At 43.5% G+C, this 13,826-nt stretch overlaps 1 protein-coding gene across 5 annotated transcripts in view; it reads left to right on the top strand.

Moving 5' to 3' along the window:
• Positions 1–13,826, top strand: part of Dpp6 (dipeptidyl peptidase like 6) — an 859,276-nt gene that overhangs the window by 555,853 nt on the left and 289,597 nt on the right. For all 5 annotated transcript variants that reach the window (XM_076913275.1, XM_034518902.2, XM_034518899.2 and 2 more), the window contains exon 3: positions 8,102–8,200. In XM_076913275.1, the coding sequence (XP_076769390.1) occupies positions 8,102–8,200 (99 nt within the window). The remainder of the gene's footprint in view (positions 1–8,101; positions 8,201–13,826) is intronic.

A 13,826-nucleotide genomic window follows, 5' to 3' on the forward strand; every position in this document is an offset into this window, starting at 1 on the left:
AGAAAAGGAGATACCCATGTCCTCAGGATGCAAGGGTAGGCATGATGCTTCATTGGGTCCAGAACCTCTGGTAGGAAGCTGAAGACCAGAGCAGATGTTTCTTCAGAGCTCTAAGGATGCAACCCTGTTGGCTAATGCAGTCCAGTGAGACAGCCTCTGCCCCAATATTGTGAGAAAATAGTGTTCTACCCCTACCACCACCAGCAGCAGCAGCGCTAGGCTATGGTACTTTGGTATGCTCCCAGGAGAATGCCTATTTCAAGGTGACATGGATGCCCATGTCTACTTTGCAAGCTTGGAAGAAGTCATAACTGGAGAGAACTGTACAATCAGGCGGAGAGATGAGCCCAACTGCACATGCCCTCCCACTCCACTCTTCCCATCACTGCCACAGAAATAAAGCCCTGGGCTTCTTCCTTGGCCTTTAGAGCACTCATTTTGGCTGGGATGTTTGGTTCTTGTTCATCTTTGCCATTGAACAAAAAAAAAATAGAAATATGTTCAGCTTAATGTAATATTTTTTTTCTAAATTTGAGAGGAAAAGACAAGTGTTTCCAGTGCTGACTTTTCATTTTTGTTTCCCCTGATATGTACTCAATAGATATTAGTTTCATGTACAATCTGAATTAAGTTAACAGAGATGGCAATTAAATGGAGAATAATCAACAGAGCCAGCAAAATTCTGAATTAAATTGTACTCTCAGTAGAACAAATGATGCTTCTAGAGCCAAGGGTCCTCTCTGGGTACATGTGGAGCACACTGTATGGCACAGAATTCTGGAGCTAGTGAGTCTACCCTTGTTACTCCTGAGGAAGAGCTGACCACCCAGCCCTTCTCTGTCAGGAGCCCTGCATACCTGGGTCATGCTGCTGCATGCATTGTCCTTAGGAAGGTTCAGTTGGCTCATTTGGTGTTAATGGATCAGTTAGACACACGTTGGCTGAGGCCTTACATTTAGGTGAGAATACAAGCTATGACCACCTGTAGTATTTACTTCTCTTGTTGCTGCTACAGAACACATGACAAAAGCAACTTGAGAAAGGCGTGGTTGGGAAGGCATGGGACAGAAGCATGAGGCAGCTGGTCAGGAATCAGAGAGAGATGAACACTGGGGCTCACAGTATCCTTTATAATCAGGCCAGGACCACAGCCCCTGGTACTGATACCCACATGAAGAACTAATTAACCTAATCTAGAAACTCCCAGACATTTTCAGAGGCTTGTTTCCATGGTGATTCTAAATTCTATCAGGGTGACAATCAAGAGTAACCATCAAATGACTTTATTAACACTTACTGTTGCCAACAGAAATATGTATATATATGTATATATAATATATATGTATATAATATATGTATATATAATATAATATGTATATATATATATATGTATATATAATAGTAAGAAAGTAATCAATTAACAAAACTCACCATGATAATCCTTTTCTCCTATCTATCATAAAATCCAGCTCCCAGACTGTTTTTCTCTGTTTCTGGCTTTAGGCTTCACTCATACCGCTCTTCATGTTATGTTACTGCCCAATGCTCACCGACCATCATCATGAAAATCAGTTACCTTCCTTTTCTTTGCTCAGTGACATTAGTTAAGGTCTTTATTCCTTTATTTTATAACAATATGTAAACATGGTTTTATATATACATTCTGTGTCCATCTGTCTTCAATGTATCCTTTGCCTCTTGGGAAATTCATGTCTGTAGGTCCACTCCAGCATGGGCACTGTCTTAGTTAGGTTTTACTGCTATGAACAGACATGATGACCAAGGCAACTCTTATAAGGGCAACATTTAACTGGGGCTGGCTTACAGGTTCAGAGGTTCAGTCCATTATCATCATGGGAGTATGGCAGCATCCAGGTAGACATGGTGCAGGAGGAACTGAGAGTTCTACATCTTGTTTGAAGGCAAAAAGTGGAACACTGACTTCCTGGCAGCTAGGACAAGGGTGGTAAAGCCCATGCCCACACCTACTCCAATAAGGCCACACCTCCTAATAGTGCCACTCTCTGGGCCAAGCATTTACAAACCACCACAGCATGGGTACATACTCCACCATAGACACACACTTCACCATGGCTACACACTCCACCATGGGTACACACTCCACCATGGGTACACACTCCACCACCTCTACCCTGCTTCCCAGGCTTTCTTTCAGCTATGGAAATATTTCAAATCTCTTTATCAAAGTCTCCAATGCCATGGCAACAGGATTGCTTATTAAGTAGGCAATATTAATAACACAACAGATGAAGTTATACTTTCACATTTCCTTTGAAGACTCTAGAAGTATGACTGCAGCCATAAAGAAGAAAGCTACAGTCTGTCACTAAACAATTTACTGTCAAGCACTCAAGTCTAATATAGTCTGATTTCCTCAGATATACCAAGAGCTACAATTAACTTCTTATTACTTGAACCTGGATCCTTAAGCAAACCATTTTTGTTTGTTTGTTTTGTTTTTTGTAGTTCTGTTGGGTTCTTTCTACAAGACCAGAAGAGTAGACAGTGCTTATAAGGGATATGCTAACTGGGTGTAAAAGCAAGCTAGGAAGAGAACACCACCCAGTATCTACCTTTAAATGCTGTACTTTTGTGTGCTGGTCAACAGAAATTTGGAAATAGCTATAGTCTTGTTGATTGGGTCAGATTACTGTAACAAATTGCAGCAACTGATGGCAGCTTTTTGCTGTGTCTTCATGTCATTCTCTCTCTCTCTCTCTCTCTCTCTCTCTCTCTCTCTCTCTCTCACTCTGTGTGTGTGTGTGTGTGTGTGTGTGTGTGTGTGTGTGTGTGTGTGTGTGTTGAGGTTCAGGAGCATATATCAAAAGAAAGCTCTTCTTCTGGCTTTGTCTTCAAATATAGTCAGCTCAATGTTTATGACCTCAACCAATAAATCATGAATGGTACACAATTCCATAAAAACAATTGCATATGTGTGTCTTTGATAGCCTTAGGCACTAACAAAGTCTGCCTTCTGACCTTCAATCACTGATCCCCACCCTAATAACAAGGGATAGACACTTTATCCTGTGACCTTGACTTAGGGCCCCAGATCCCACACAGAAAGGTTAGGTAGTGTGGCATCTGCTTGCAATCCTGGAACTCGGGAGGTGAACACAGGAGGAGCTTGCTGGCGAGAAAGCCTGGCCTAATCTGTGAACTCCAGGCCATTGAGAATTCCTATTTCTATTTTTAAATCTTGCCTATTATTTTTTTTTTCAAATTATATGTGTGTGCTTTGGATACTGTTCATATGAGCAGGTGGCCACAGAAGCCAGACAAAGGTATCAGATTCCCTGAAGGTAGAGTTACAGGTGGTTGTGAGCCATGTAACTTGGGTGCTGGGAGCCACACTCAGATCCTTAGCAAGAATCTTAACTGCTGAGTGAACATAAAAGAAAAATAAATTATATTAAAAAATAAAGACATCTGGCATCAGCATCTGGCCTTTGCAACCTTGGGCATACAAGGACATTTACACTATACACACACACACACACACACACACACAGTAGGGATGCTATACATAGCTGTGTGCTGTACTATAGACAAGCATGTGAAGAGGTGCCTTTTGATGGCTTTAAGTTTCTGTTAAGGGCAGAGGAAGGGCTTTGAACTCACAGTGATGATTTCACAGTCACAGGACTAAACCCATTAAGCAGAGCCTTGGCTGAGGTTAACTGACATGTGGATTTAATTTTATGTTTAAATAAAGCCATTTATTCTAATTATTATGCATTTCAATAAAGAGAGGAATAGTGAACGCATACACACATTTAACCTGTGTGTATGTGTGACAAGATGAAGTCTTCAGACTTAGTAGATGCAACTCATTAAAGGACAAAGGTTTATACATAGATTTTAAAGATTTTATTTATTTTAAATATATAGAGAAATGGAATGAAGGGTCTGAAGAGGGGTTGGATACTTTTGATGGATTGAATTCAGAAGCTATATGAACAATAAATGAGAATTTCTTGTTTTATGGCTATGTATAAGAAAACTGAAGGCTTTATACAAGTGTTTCAATAAAAAGCTTCAGGTTTTCACAGGTGGCTTTGAAGACATGTGTAGGAACATGGAGAACCACACTTGGATCGAGAGCAGTCTTGGGTAACAACTTATATCTAGGTTAGTTAACTGGGAAACACCTCCAATTCATCTTGTTATTGAGCACCACCAAACATATAAAGCCTTTGATAAATCATTAAGCATTAGAGATTGGCTGGGCATCGATAATGTGTGAGGGCCCTGAGACCATGAAGTCACTGCCCCTCTCTTAAGTAGAAAAAGGACAATAATTCAAGCTCATACAGAATAAACCCTCAAAGATAGTGATGGGTTCAGTGCTAACTGTTGGTAGAAAAGATGGTGTAGCCATTACTATCCAGTCTGAAAGAAACATCTAGGGAAGACTGTCTCTACCCAAAATGGCCAGGAGGGCCTGAGACACCTTAGAGTACCTGCGATCTTAGCATGTCCTAGGGTGATGAGAACTATTTCAAGTTTTAAAATCCATACTAAAGATGTTCCCAACCATTATCCTCTTTAATATCAATGTCCAAGAAACCTCTTAGAAAAAAGAGTGGGGCTGAGAAACTCACTTGAATACTGACCCTCATGTCTGTATCACTGCAGACCACAGGAGACCTGTTAACCAATACAGCAAGTTGATTGGAAGAATCATGCACTTGTCCAGTATCAAGCTAAAGGGCTAAGAGAAAATTACTTTTCAATGAGCCCTGACTTCCCTTAGGGAGGAATCCTAAGTGTCAAAGCTCTGTTTACCTCTTTTGTCCCCAGCTGGGAGATGACTACTAGTTTAAGAGGGAAGATAAGCATGTAGGCTTCCCCATGTTGGCCATAGCCATGGGAAAGCTGTAGAGGAACACACTCTGGTACATGCCTCAGAAGCAGCAACACGAGTTTCACACACACCTGGAATGGAACGCTAACCTTGAAGGAAGGACCAGGCAGAAACCCACAGAACCCAAACATACATAACAGAGGGCGAGAATATCAGCATCTAGGAGAGGCTTGAGGCTGGGGAGTAGCCTCTCCTAAATCTGGGGCCACTATGAAAGATGCTGTCCAAACCATCAGTGTCATTTCTAAAGCCACGCCTCCAGGATTCTTCAACACCCAGGACAGATGCTGGCTCTGGACGTAGTAGAACGCCAGCTTAACACAAGGGGAGACCGAGGCCCAAGCAATTCAATCAAGAGGGAAAATGGGAAGCTGCATTTTAGGTTTTAAAAGAACTATAGCTGTGATTAAAGAAGACAGGGGAGAATCTCATCTCAGAAAAGCCAATCAGGAATTTTAGAGATAAAAATATACTTGATTTTCATTTAAGACCTTAGTCTTAATGTGTCTGAAAGCTGTGTGAGAGGCCATCAGGCACACTGAAAAACAACTAAATCAGAGAGACAGGACTGAAGGAATCGGGCAGATGTGCTCAAAGAAAGACACCCGCAAGAGCTGTGGAGGCTGCCTGAGGGCCCAGGTAGAGCTTCAGAAGCTGGAGCATGAAGGACAAGAGATGGGTGGTGTTAAATGACATAATTGTTGTAATTTCTGATGTAAAGACTCACTCATTCTTGGATTGTACAACGGACTCTTGCACCAGATTTGAAAAGCAAACCCACCAGGGAGCATCGTCTTACAGAGTATCTAAGAATAATGGGAGAATCCATCTGCCTTCATCTCGAGCTGTTTCCTGCACAGGCTGTCTCTTTGCCAATAAACTGTGTCCTCAGAACACCAAAGCCACTGGCAGTTCTTGCTTGTAACCCTTCCTAGCATGCATGTTCTTTTATTGCTTGTATCTGAGCTAAACTGTTTCTACCTTAGGAAAGTCTTCCCAGAATTCCTTCTTCCATCTTATTCCTGCTACCCATGGGGATAACCTGGCAATCTTGAGACTATTGCACTGTTACTGTTGTGTTCTGGTTGCTTGTTTAACTTTAGCTCCCATGACTCCGTGAGCTCCATGGTTGGGCTCACCATGCCTGTGGACACATAAATCAGATGATCGTGTCTACCATCACCTCAGAAGTCATAGGAATGAATCGAACTATAAATGAGTGGATTGTATACTAGCCACACTAGGGCCCAAAGACATCACAGCGAACAACTACAGAAGGCAGGGCTGCTTGTGCACAAAGTCAAGTTTCCTGCCTAAATCTCTCTCTCTCTCTACCTACACACACACACATACACACACACACACACACATACACACACCACTTTTAAGCTCAGACACACATACACTCACACTCTCACACACTCACACACACACACACACATACATATACTCTCACATACTCATATACACATACATTCACATAACACTTATAAGCTCACACATACACTCACACTCACATATACTCACACACTCACATATGCACTCACATACACATACATTCACACGTAGGGTATTTCTACCACAAACCGATATTCTACACATCTTTTGTATTTTTATTTTAAAATGTTTAAAACAAATAAGAGGTTTTAAGCTTACTTATTTTATATAAAAAGTGAATGTCCTTGGATATGTATATGTCCCGCTGTCCTTTTCTGTGGATACTTCAGTGGCAGACAGAAAGTCGTGAGAGGGAAGGCTTGGCTTCTTTTAAGATGTTGTGTTTGGAACCTGGATTGCTTCATTTTCGATCACTGATCCTGTCTCATGATAAGGGGCATCTTTAATTGTATCTCTTTGCAATTTTCAAGAATTTTACTCATAGTAATCCCACTTAGTATTCAGGAGACAAGCTCATCCACAAGTTTTAATGCATTTCAGAAATGGTCCAGTTAAAGTAGGGCCCCTTGTTTTATATCAGGGGAAAGAGAGTTGATAAGCAGGTCTGTGTGGTCCACACAGGAACATAAGGCTTCTCCAGTGATGTCTGTAATATGTAACATCAGAGAAGCCAGAAGGCAGGGTCGCAAGGTGATCACTAGAATCTAAAAGCTGAGACACTAAAAGTGCTGGAGGCTTTGATCTGAGATCACTCTTTGCTCCATATGCAATTCCCACAGGGTTCCTTGCTTTGGTTAGACACACTATACATTTGGAAATATAAAATTAAGACAGGCAAATGGAGCTACAGAGAATGGGCACAATGATGGCTCCAAGATGGCTCAATAGCCAGAAATTGGCAAGAGACACAAACTTAACAACCAAATACCAGATGCAGGAGACAATAATCTGAGGCAGATGGCTTGGTTGTCAGGCATAAGGCCTTAGGTTCAATCCTCAGCACCCCTGGGGGGGAAAAACACCACAAAAATCAATGCCACCTCATACAGAATACACACACAGCTGATTAGCTGAGCTCACCCCATCATAGCTGATGAAGTGAAAATCCAAGTCTTTAAAGAGATCTAGTGAATTTGGCATTTTCCAGTTAAGAGGACAGGGGAGGAAGCAAGCATTCCAGGTAGACAGAGCATTTGGTACTTCTATTTAAGGTACGATCTCGTATTCACACAAAACAAGAGAGGTAGCTTGGACAGTCTAGTCTCAGGTATTCCATGTGTTCACTCAGGCCTCCTGGAGAACCTTGAGCATCTTTCAGAAGCAGATAAATGGATTTTGTGGCTCTAATGGAGATGGCCTCTTATGAGGGAGAGCCAAAATCCAGGATTCTGTGAACTCTGTAAATAGGATAAAAGCTGGCAGATTTTCAAACCTTGTCAAGAGAGACCATTAACTGAGCATGTCCTCTTGGGATAGATACTAGTTCAACGACAACCTAAGCTTCTCCCAGGTGTTTTCAGTTAAGATGGGGGAGTATTGGCCTGGGAGTCTGCATACAGATATTTGGGGATGTTCACTGATCTGAACAAGAATGAACTCTTAACTCAAGATAGCCAGAGACAGGTGACACAAATGGGACCTAAATATCTAAAGGATGTTTCCTATATCTTTGAATGCCCAGCAGCCTGCTTGTCTTCATGAAACCATTGAGCTTAATTATGGACAAGCATATCTCTTCTCTTAATCATCCACACTAGCCTTGAGACACACGTTCACTTCTGCAGTTGTTTAACCCTCTGTCTTTTCTTTCTCCAGCGGAAGATACCAGTCTGTCTCAGAAGAAGAAGGTGACTGTGGAGGATCTTTTCAGTGAAGACTTCAAAATCCATGACCCAGAGGCAAAGTGGATAAGTGGTAAGTCCACAGTTCTTAGAGAGCCTGGGAGCTCTTCCCACTCCCACCTCCTCTCCATCACCTTTGTGTAGGTGAAGCTCTTCAGAGGCTCTGATCTGTGGATATGATTATCAAAGCATTATCATAAAAACATGTGACCCAAGATAGCCACTCCTTACTCTACAGGCTGCCTCACAGGCATCAGCGCAGCCGGCCTCAGCTTTGTGAGAAATGGGTCTGCTGAGGACCCATCCTCCATTATCCTCCATGTGGTGCCTTCCTCCTGGAGCCATTACTTTTCTGAGCAGGTTGCTAAGCAACAGAGCCCCGGTGCCTCTGTGGAGCCTGCCTTCTCTATGGTCCTCATCTTCTCTGCCTTCAGCTCACTTTCACTCACCAGGGAACTTAGCTGTGACCAAGAACTGACTGAGCTAGGTCACTGACAAATACAGGGGTCTGTGCAGATGCTGAGAAGTATGTCTAACCTGGATCCTTCCTCATTTTCTAGTTTGGGAGACCTTTTTCCTTAAACAACAAAACAAAACAGAACAGTATGCAAATGGCAGACTATTCCTGACTCTTGACACCCAGGATAAGGGGTCTGAAATCCCATGAGCCTCCTCCCTCCTCACTGGCAGGGCAGGCTGTATCTCTCTTCCTGTGCCCATCCATGGATACCCTTTGCATTGTGTTTACTGCTCTTGAAAGTGATCCCTCAAGTTGGTAAGCCTTTCCAGTGCACCAGGCCCAGGCCCAATCCTTGCTTTTATAACCCAGAGTTTCAGAGATCAACAGATTTCCTGAGAGCCTGACACGGCAGAGCTGGGCTGCAGCACAGTGGGCTGGCTACCCACCTGACACCCAGGTTTTTGTCCTTTGTATTGTATCAGTGTGTGTGTGTGTGTGTGTGTGTGTGTGTGTGTGTGTGTGTGTGTGTACATACACATACATGCATACATTTTTGTTTTGACCTAGTGTTTATGCAGGTCTGGGGGCTCAGGCAATGTTCAATGTCAGATCTTGAGAATAAAACAGTTTCCTTGGGAACTCAAAGATGCATTCTGTCAAGAAACATTGATCCTAACTCAGTAGATGCAGAGAGACGGGATCCACTTTCTCATTCTCCATGGGAAGCCGTTTCAGAGACCATGAATGTCTTAAATGGATGGCTAGGGTTTGTTAGATAAGAGAGAACAGGCCTCTGAGAAATCTAAAACATCAGCCTGTGCCAGACTGTTATCAGAAGAACCAAATGCAAGCTAAGATACAATTCCCAGGGATGAGAAAGTAAAACAAATTTAAATAGCAAGGCAAAAGTAGGTTCCAGGAATACATGGAAGGTTAGAAATAAGGGGCACCAGACCCAACTCTGGAGTTCAAAGCTCACTGGGGGACTTGTGGGGTATAGAAAGATTCCAAGAGGGGCCAAAGAGTAGAGATGTGCACTTTTTTTGGTTATGTTGCCATGGTTTCTGACAGTCTAATCCTAAACTAACAGTCTAAATGAAGAGACCAGGGCAGGAAGGGGGATGTAACTGTGGAAGGGAAAGGAAAAGGAAGGGAGAGGAGGGTTGGGGGTAAGGGAGAAGTAAGCTATGTAAAGGAGGTGCAGGTTGCATGCTTGCAGAAAACCCTTCCTCTGGGCCCAACTCCCCTGCTGTAAGCAGCTTGTGCTAGGAGCTGGTTCTGATTAAATAAGAAGCTGCCTAGAGATGTGCTGAGCCCCTCACCTATGCCGGGAGGTAATTTAAGCCCCCTCCTCTTCTTTTTGATTCCCCCTTCTCTCTCCCCACCTCTTCAGCATCATCCTCTGGGTGTCTGGTAAGCATTTACCTGCCAGTAAGCACCTCACACCATTGAACCATTTGCTTCCTACAGACTCACTAATCCTGTTTGGGACATCTGTCTACTATGATAGTTTTCACACTCTGCTTCCCTTGCCTTGGAGCCAACTCTGATTAGGCATCTACCCCAGGTCTACCCCAGGCTCCTGACCCTCCTCTTGTCAAGGTCACAGAGGACCACCTAGCTAGTGAATGCCAATGTCACTCCTCAGGATTATTTCTTAGATCCTTCATCTTCCTGACAGCAGTGTACTCCAGAGTGATTGGCCCCCAGAGAAGGACTTCTTTCGGCCATCCTTTATGCTGGTTATGGACCAGCCATGCTGTCCTCTGGTGTAGGCCCCTGCCTTGTAGGTAGCTCCCTGTACCTCAGGCCTCTTGCTGGTGGTCTTTCTTCCTAATGCTCTCCATGATCAAGTCCCAGGCCCCGGCTTGGTCCTGCCTTCTTCCACCTGCACTCTTGCTCTTGGTGTTCTGACCGCTCCTAAGTGCAGAGCCCTCTCAGATTTCCTATATACCTTACAAATAAAGCCTTAACACATATTTCCAAAACTGATCTTTTAATGCTACCCAAAACTTTGAACACACACAGAGAAAATAAATCAGCTCCCTAATGTGGGCTGATGGAAAACTCACCCATGTGAATTTCCCGTACCATCCCCACAGGCTATCAATTTGGCAAATAGTCCCTTTCTAAGCCTGGTTCAGATAAATGTTAATTCCAAAATGAAGGTAGTGAGTTTTTTACATGGAGTCCACTTCCTACCTGGTCATCTTTTAATTCTTTGTTTGTTCAAGACAGGGTTTCGTGCAGCCCAGGCTGGTCCCTGACTGCCTGTGTGTAAAAGATGGCTGTGCCCAATGTAGACTTTTTTTCTGGTCACCCTCCTTGAATCTTGCCACTTGTTGTCAGAGACCCTCTGTGTCTCGGGACACAGAACTAGAGAGACTGGAAAATTGGAGAAAATTGCCTCCTTTGAATGTAGGAAAGTATCAGCTGGCTGGTTGGTACTGGGAAAGTATATGTTTGAGGAGATAAAATTGGCCTTGGTGCTCAGGGCTCAAAGCAATTTGATTTCCAAATGAGTTTTAGCCTCTTCATGTTGTTCTGAAAAAACAGATGGGTTTTTAAAAAGTAAAGCTTGAGGGGTTCAGGAGAATTCACTCTTAAAATGGTTCCTGTTTCTCCACTGCCTCTGGGAGAGCTCAATTTTTCATCAGAGTCAGGAACCTTGGAATGGGAGAGAGTGAAGGTTGACCCTATGCATCCCTGGCTGCAACAGCCTTGGCTATGAGCACAGTGACTGCGCAAAACTTGCCTGGGAAGGATGGCGTCACAGCAGCAAACCTGTTTCTGGCTGTCTCTGTTAGTTCCAAAATCCCTGACCAAGGCAACTCAAGGAAGGAAGGGTTTAGACTCATAGTTCAAGAGACGGCCCACCATAACAGGGACGGTGCTGGGGTGGGAGGGTGAGGCAGAGGATCATACTGCACCTGCAATCAGAAAGCAGAGAGAAATGAACACTGATCATCATAGGTTTCTATTGCTTTATAAAATACCATGGCCAAAAACAACGTGGGGGGGAAAGGTTTAGTTCCCACATCACAGTCCATCAGTGAGGGAGTCAGGGCAAGAATTCAAGTGGGGTCCCGGAGGCAGGATCATGGAGGAATGGAACCCACTGACTTGCTTCTCAAGGCTTGCTGGGCTTGCTTCTTTTTATAACTCAGGACACCCTGCTCAGGTTCATCCCCTCCACTATCACCCACTCATCAAGAAAATGCCCTACAGACTTGCCCTCCATCAATATAATGGAGGCATCTTCTCAGTTGAAGGCTCCAGATGACCACCACAACTTTGTCCAGTTAATACAAACTGGTACCCAGCACCATTTCTTTTTATTCAGTACAAGATAACAGACCATTCCCAGTTAAAGCAGGACTTCCCGCCTCAATTAACCCAGTCTAGACAACCGCTCACAGACAGGCAGAAGGCTTGTACCCTTCTAGATCCTGCCAAGGTGGCGATCAGTATTAAGTATTTCATTGCCTAGTGACCAGATGGATATGATAAGAGGGATTATCTGAAGTCATAAAGTAAACATTGAAGTATATCTTTGTCGTCTGGCAGGTCTGCAATGTAAGTACCAGGTCCTCGCAGTATGTGTTAATGCAGACAAAGTTGACTGTGTTTCTCTTCTGTTGTCATCTTTGTGACCCCACCTTTCCTCTAGAGCAGAGATCCTTGGTGTCCCAGCCCCTCAGCAGGCCAATTGTTCTCCTGGTATCAGATGCGGTCACATCTGACACACCTATGCTCCCTCAGTGTCTGCCTATGGGCACTGTTCTCCCCATGTAGGCTTTGCATCTGAGAAAATCTGTCAGTCTGCTCACCCTCCTCCATAACTTCCTGTGTATTCCTCCATGCTTCCCACGGGAACTACACAGAAGGCACTGATATTTGGTGTTGGTGGCAATGCAAATAGCACACAGTTGCCACATTACATATCTCTCTGACTTTATCTCAGTCTTCACTAAACGCAGATGGATGGAGATTTTCATCTTTAGAAGCTAGAAATGTATGAATTAAAGAAGTTAAGAGTGTGTGTGTGTGTGTGTGTGTGTGTGTGTGTGTGTGACCAGTTCGAGGCTAGCCTGAGCTACAGAATAAGAAGTTGTCATTTTAAAACAAAAAAAAAAAAATGACTTTTTTTTTCCCAGACTTATCCAGATAGCTTTTGAGAGGCCTGTGTTCTCCTGCCTCAGTATACCCTCCTGGGTTTTCTTTCTTCCTCTCCCCCAAGCTTCGCCACTCCCTGTCTTCAATACTGCCTCTGCCACCTCCCCCCTGGTGGACACTACTGCACCTCTTCCAAGGCTTCTTGCCTTCACTTCTCTCTCTGTCTGAAACTGTCTTTATAAATTCCTATTCACTCCTCATGGCTTGATCTCAAATCAATTCTCCTTAAACTTTCCAGTGTAAAGTTAGTTGCAAAGGCTAGACCTGTGTCATCCCTTCTGTGACACCTAGAGGGATATTTAAATAAGGGCACTCTAGCTGAGTCCCTGGATGCCACCCCTGTTGGTTTCCTGAAGTGCTCACAGTCTGCTGCCTCACCCTAACATTGGCATGATGCCCCATGGACCCTGCTGCTGGCACTGTTTAGTTCATGATGCCAGCACTACCAGAGACTAGTGTAGACTGTCACCAATAGACTATCACCAAGGAGGGATGCACTCTGACTCTATCTCTGGTGAATGTGCTTTCCTGGAAAATTTAAACACTTTTCTGATACCATCCATACCTACTGGTTAATGCCTCTCTTATTTTGTACTACAAAAGCCTTTTTGATCTAGGGGAAATATATATGTTTGTGGGTTGTCTATGCTCTGTATATGTATATGTTTCATATATATACATATATATGTATATATATGTGTGTGTATATACATATGTGTATATATGTGTATATGTATATGTTTCATATATATATGTATATATATAATGCATTTTTCTTGAGAAAGGGAATCTCATATGAGATTTCAGCTCCATTTCCCTTCTCAGCATGAAGGCTGATTTTTCTGTAGGACATTAAGCATTTGTTTTGATAACATGGAGACTCTAAGGACCTCAGCATCTCCCATAGCCCTTCATTCTCCTCCTCACTGGAATAGATGAGCAAATGGGCCCACAGGTGGGAGATGGGGATGCTGGTCCTTCTTTACAGTAATCTCTGAGTCCAAGACAGGTGGCCTTCCAACGGCCAATGTGGCTAGCCTAACAACAGTAAAGGCATTTTCAC

The sequence above is a fragment of the Arvicanthis niloticus genome, chromosome 15, assembly GCF_011762505.2.
Source record: "Arvicanthis niloticus isolate mArvNil1 chromosome 15, mArvNil1.pat.X, whole genome shotgun sequence".
NCBI classification, from domain to species: Eukaryota; Metazoa; Chordata; class Mammalia; order Rodentia; family Muridae; genus Arvicanthis; species Arvicanthis niloticus.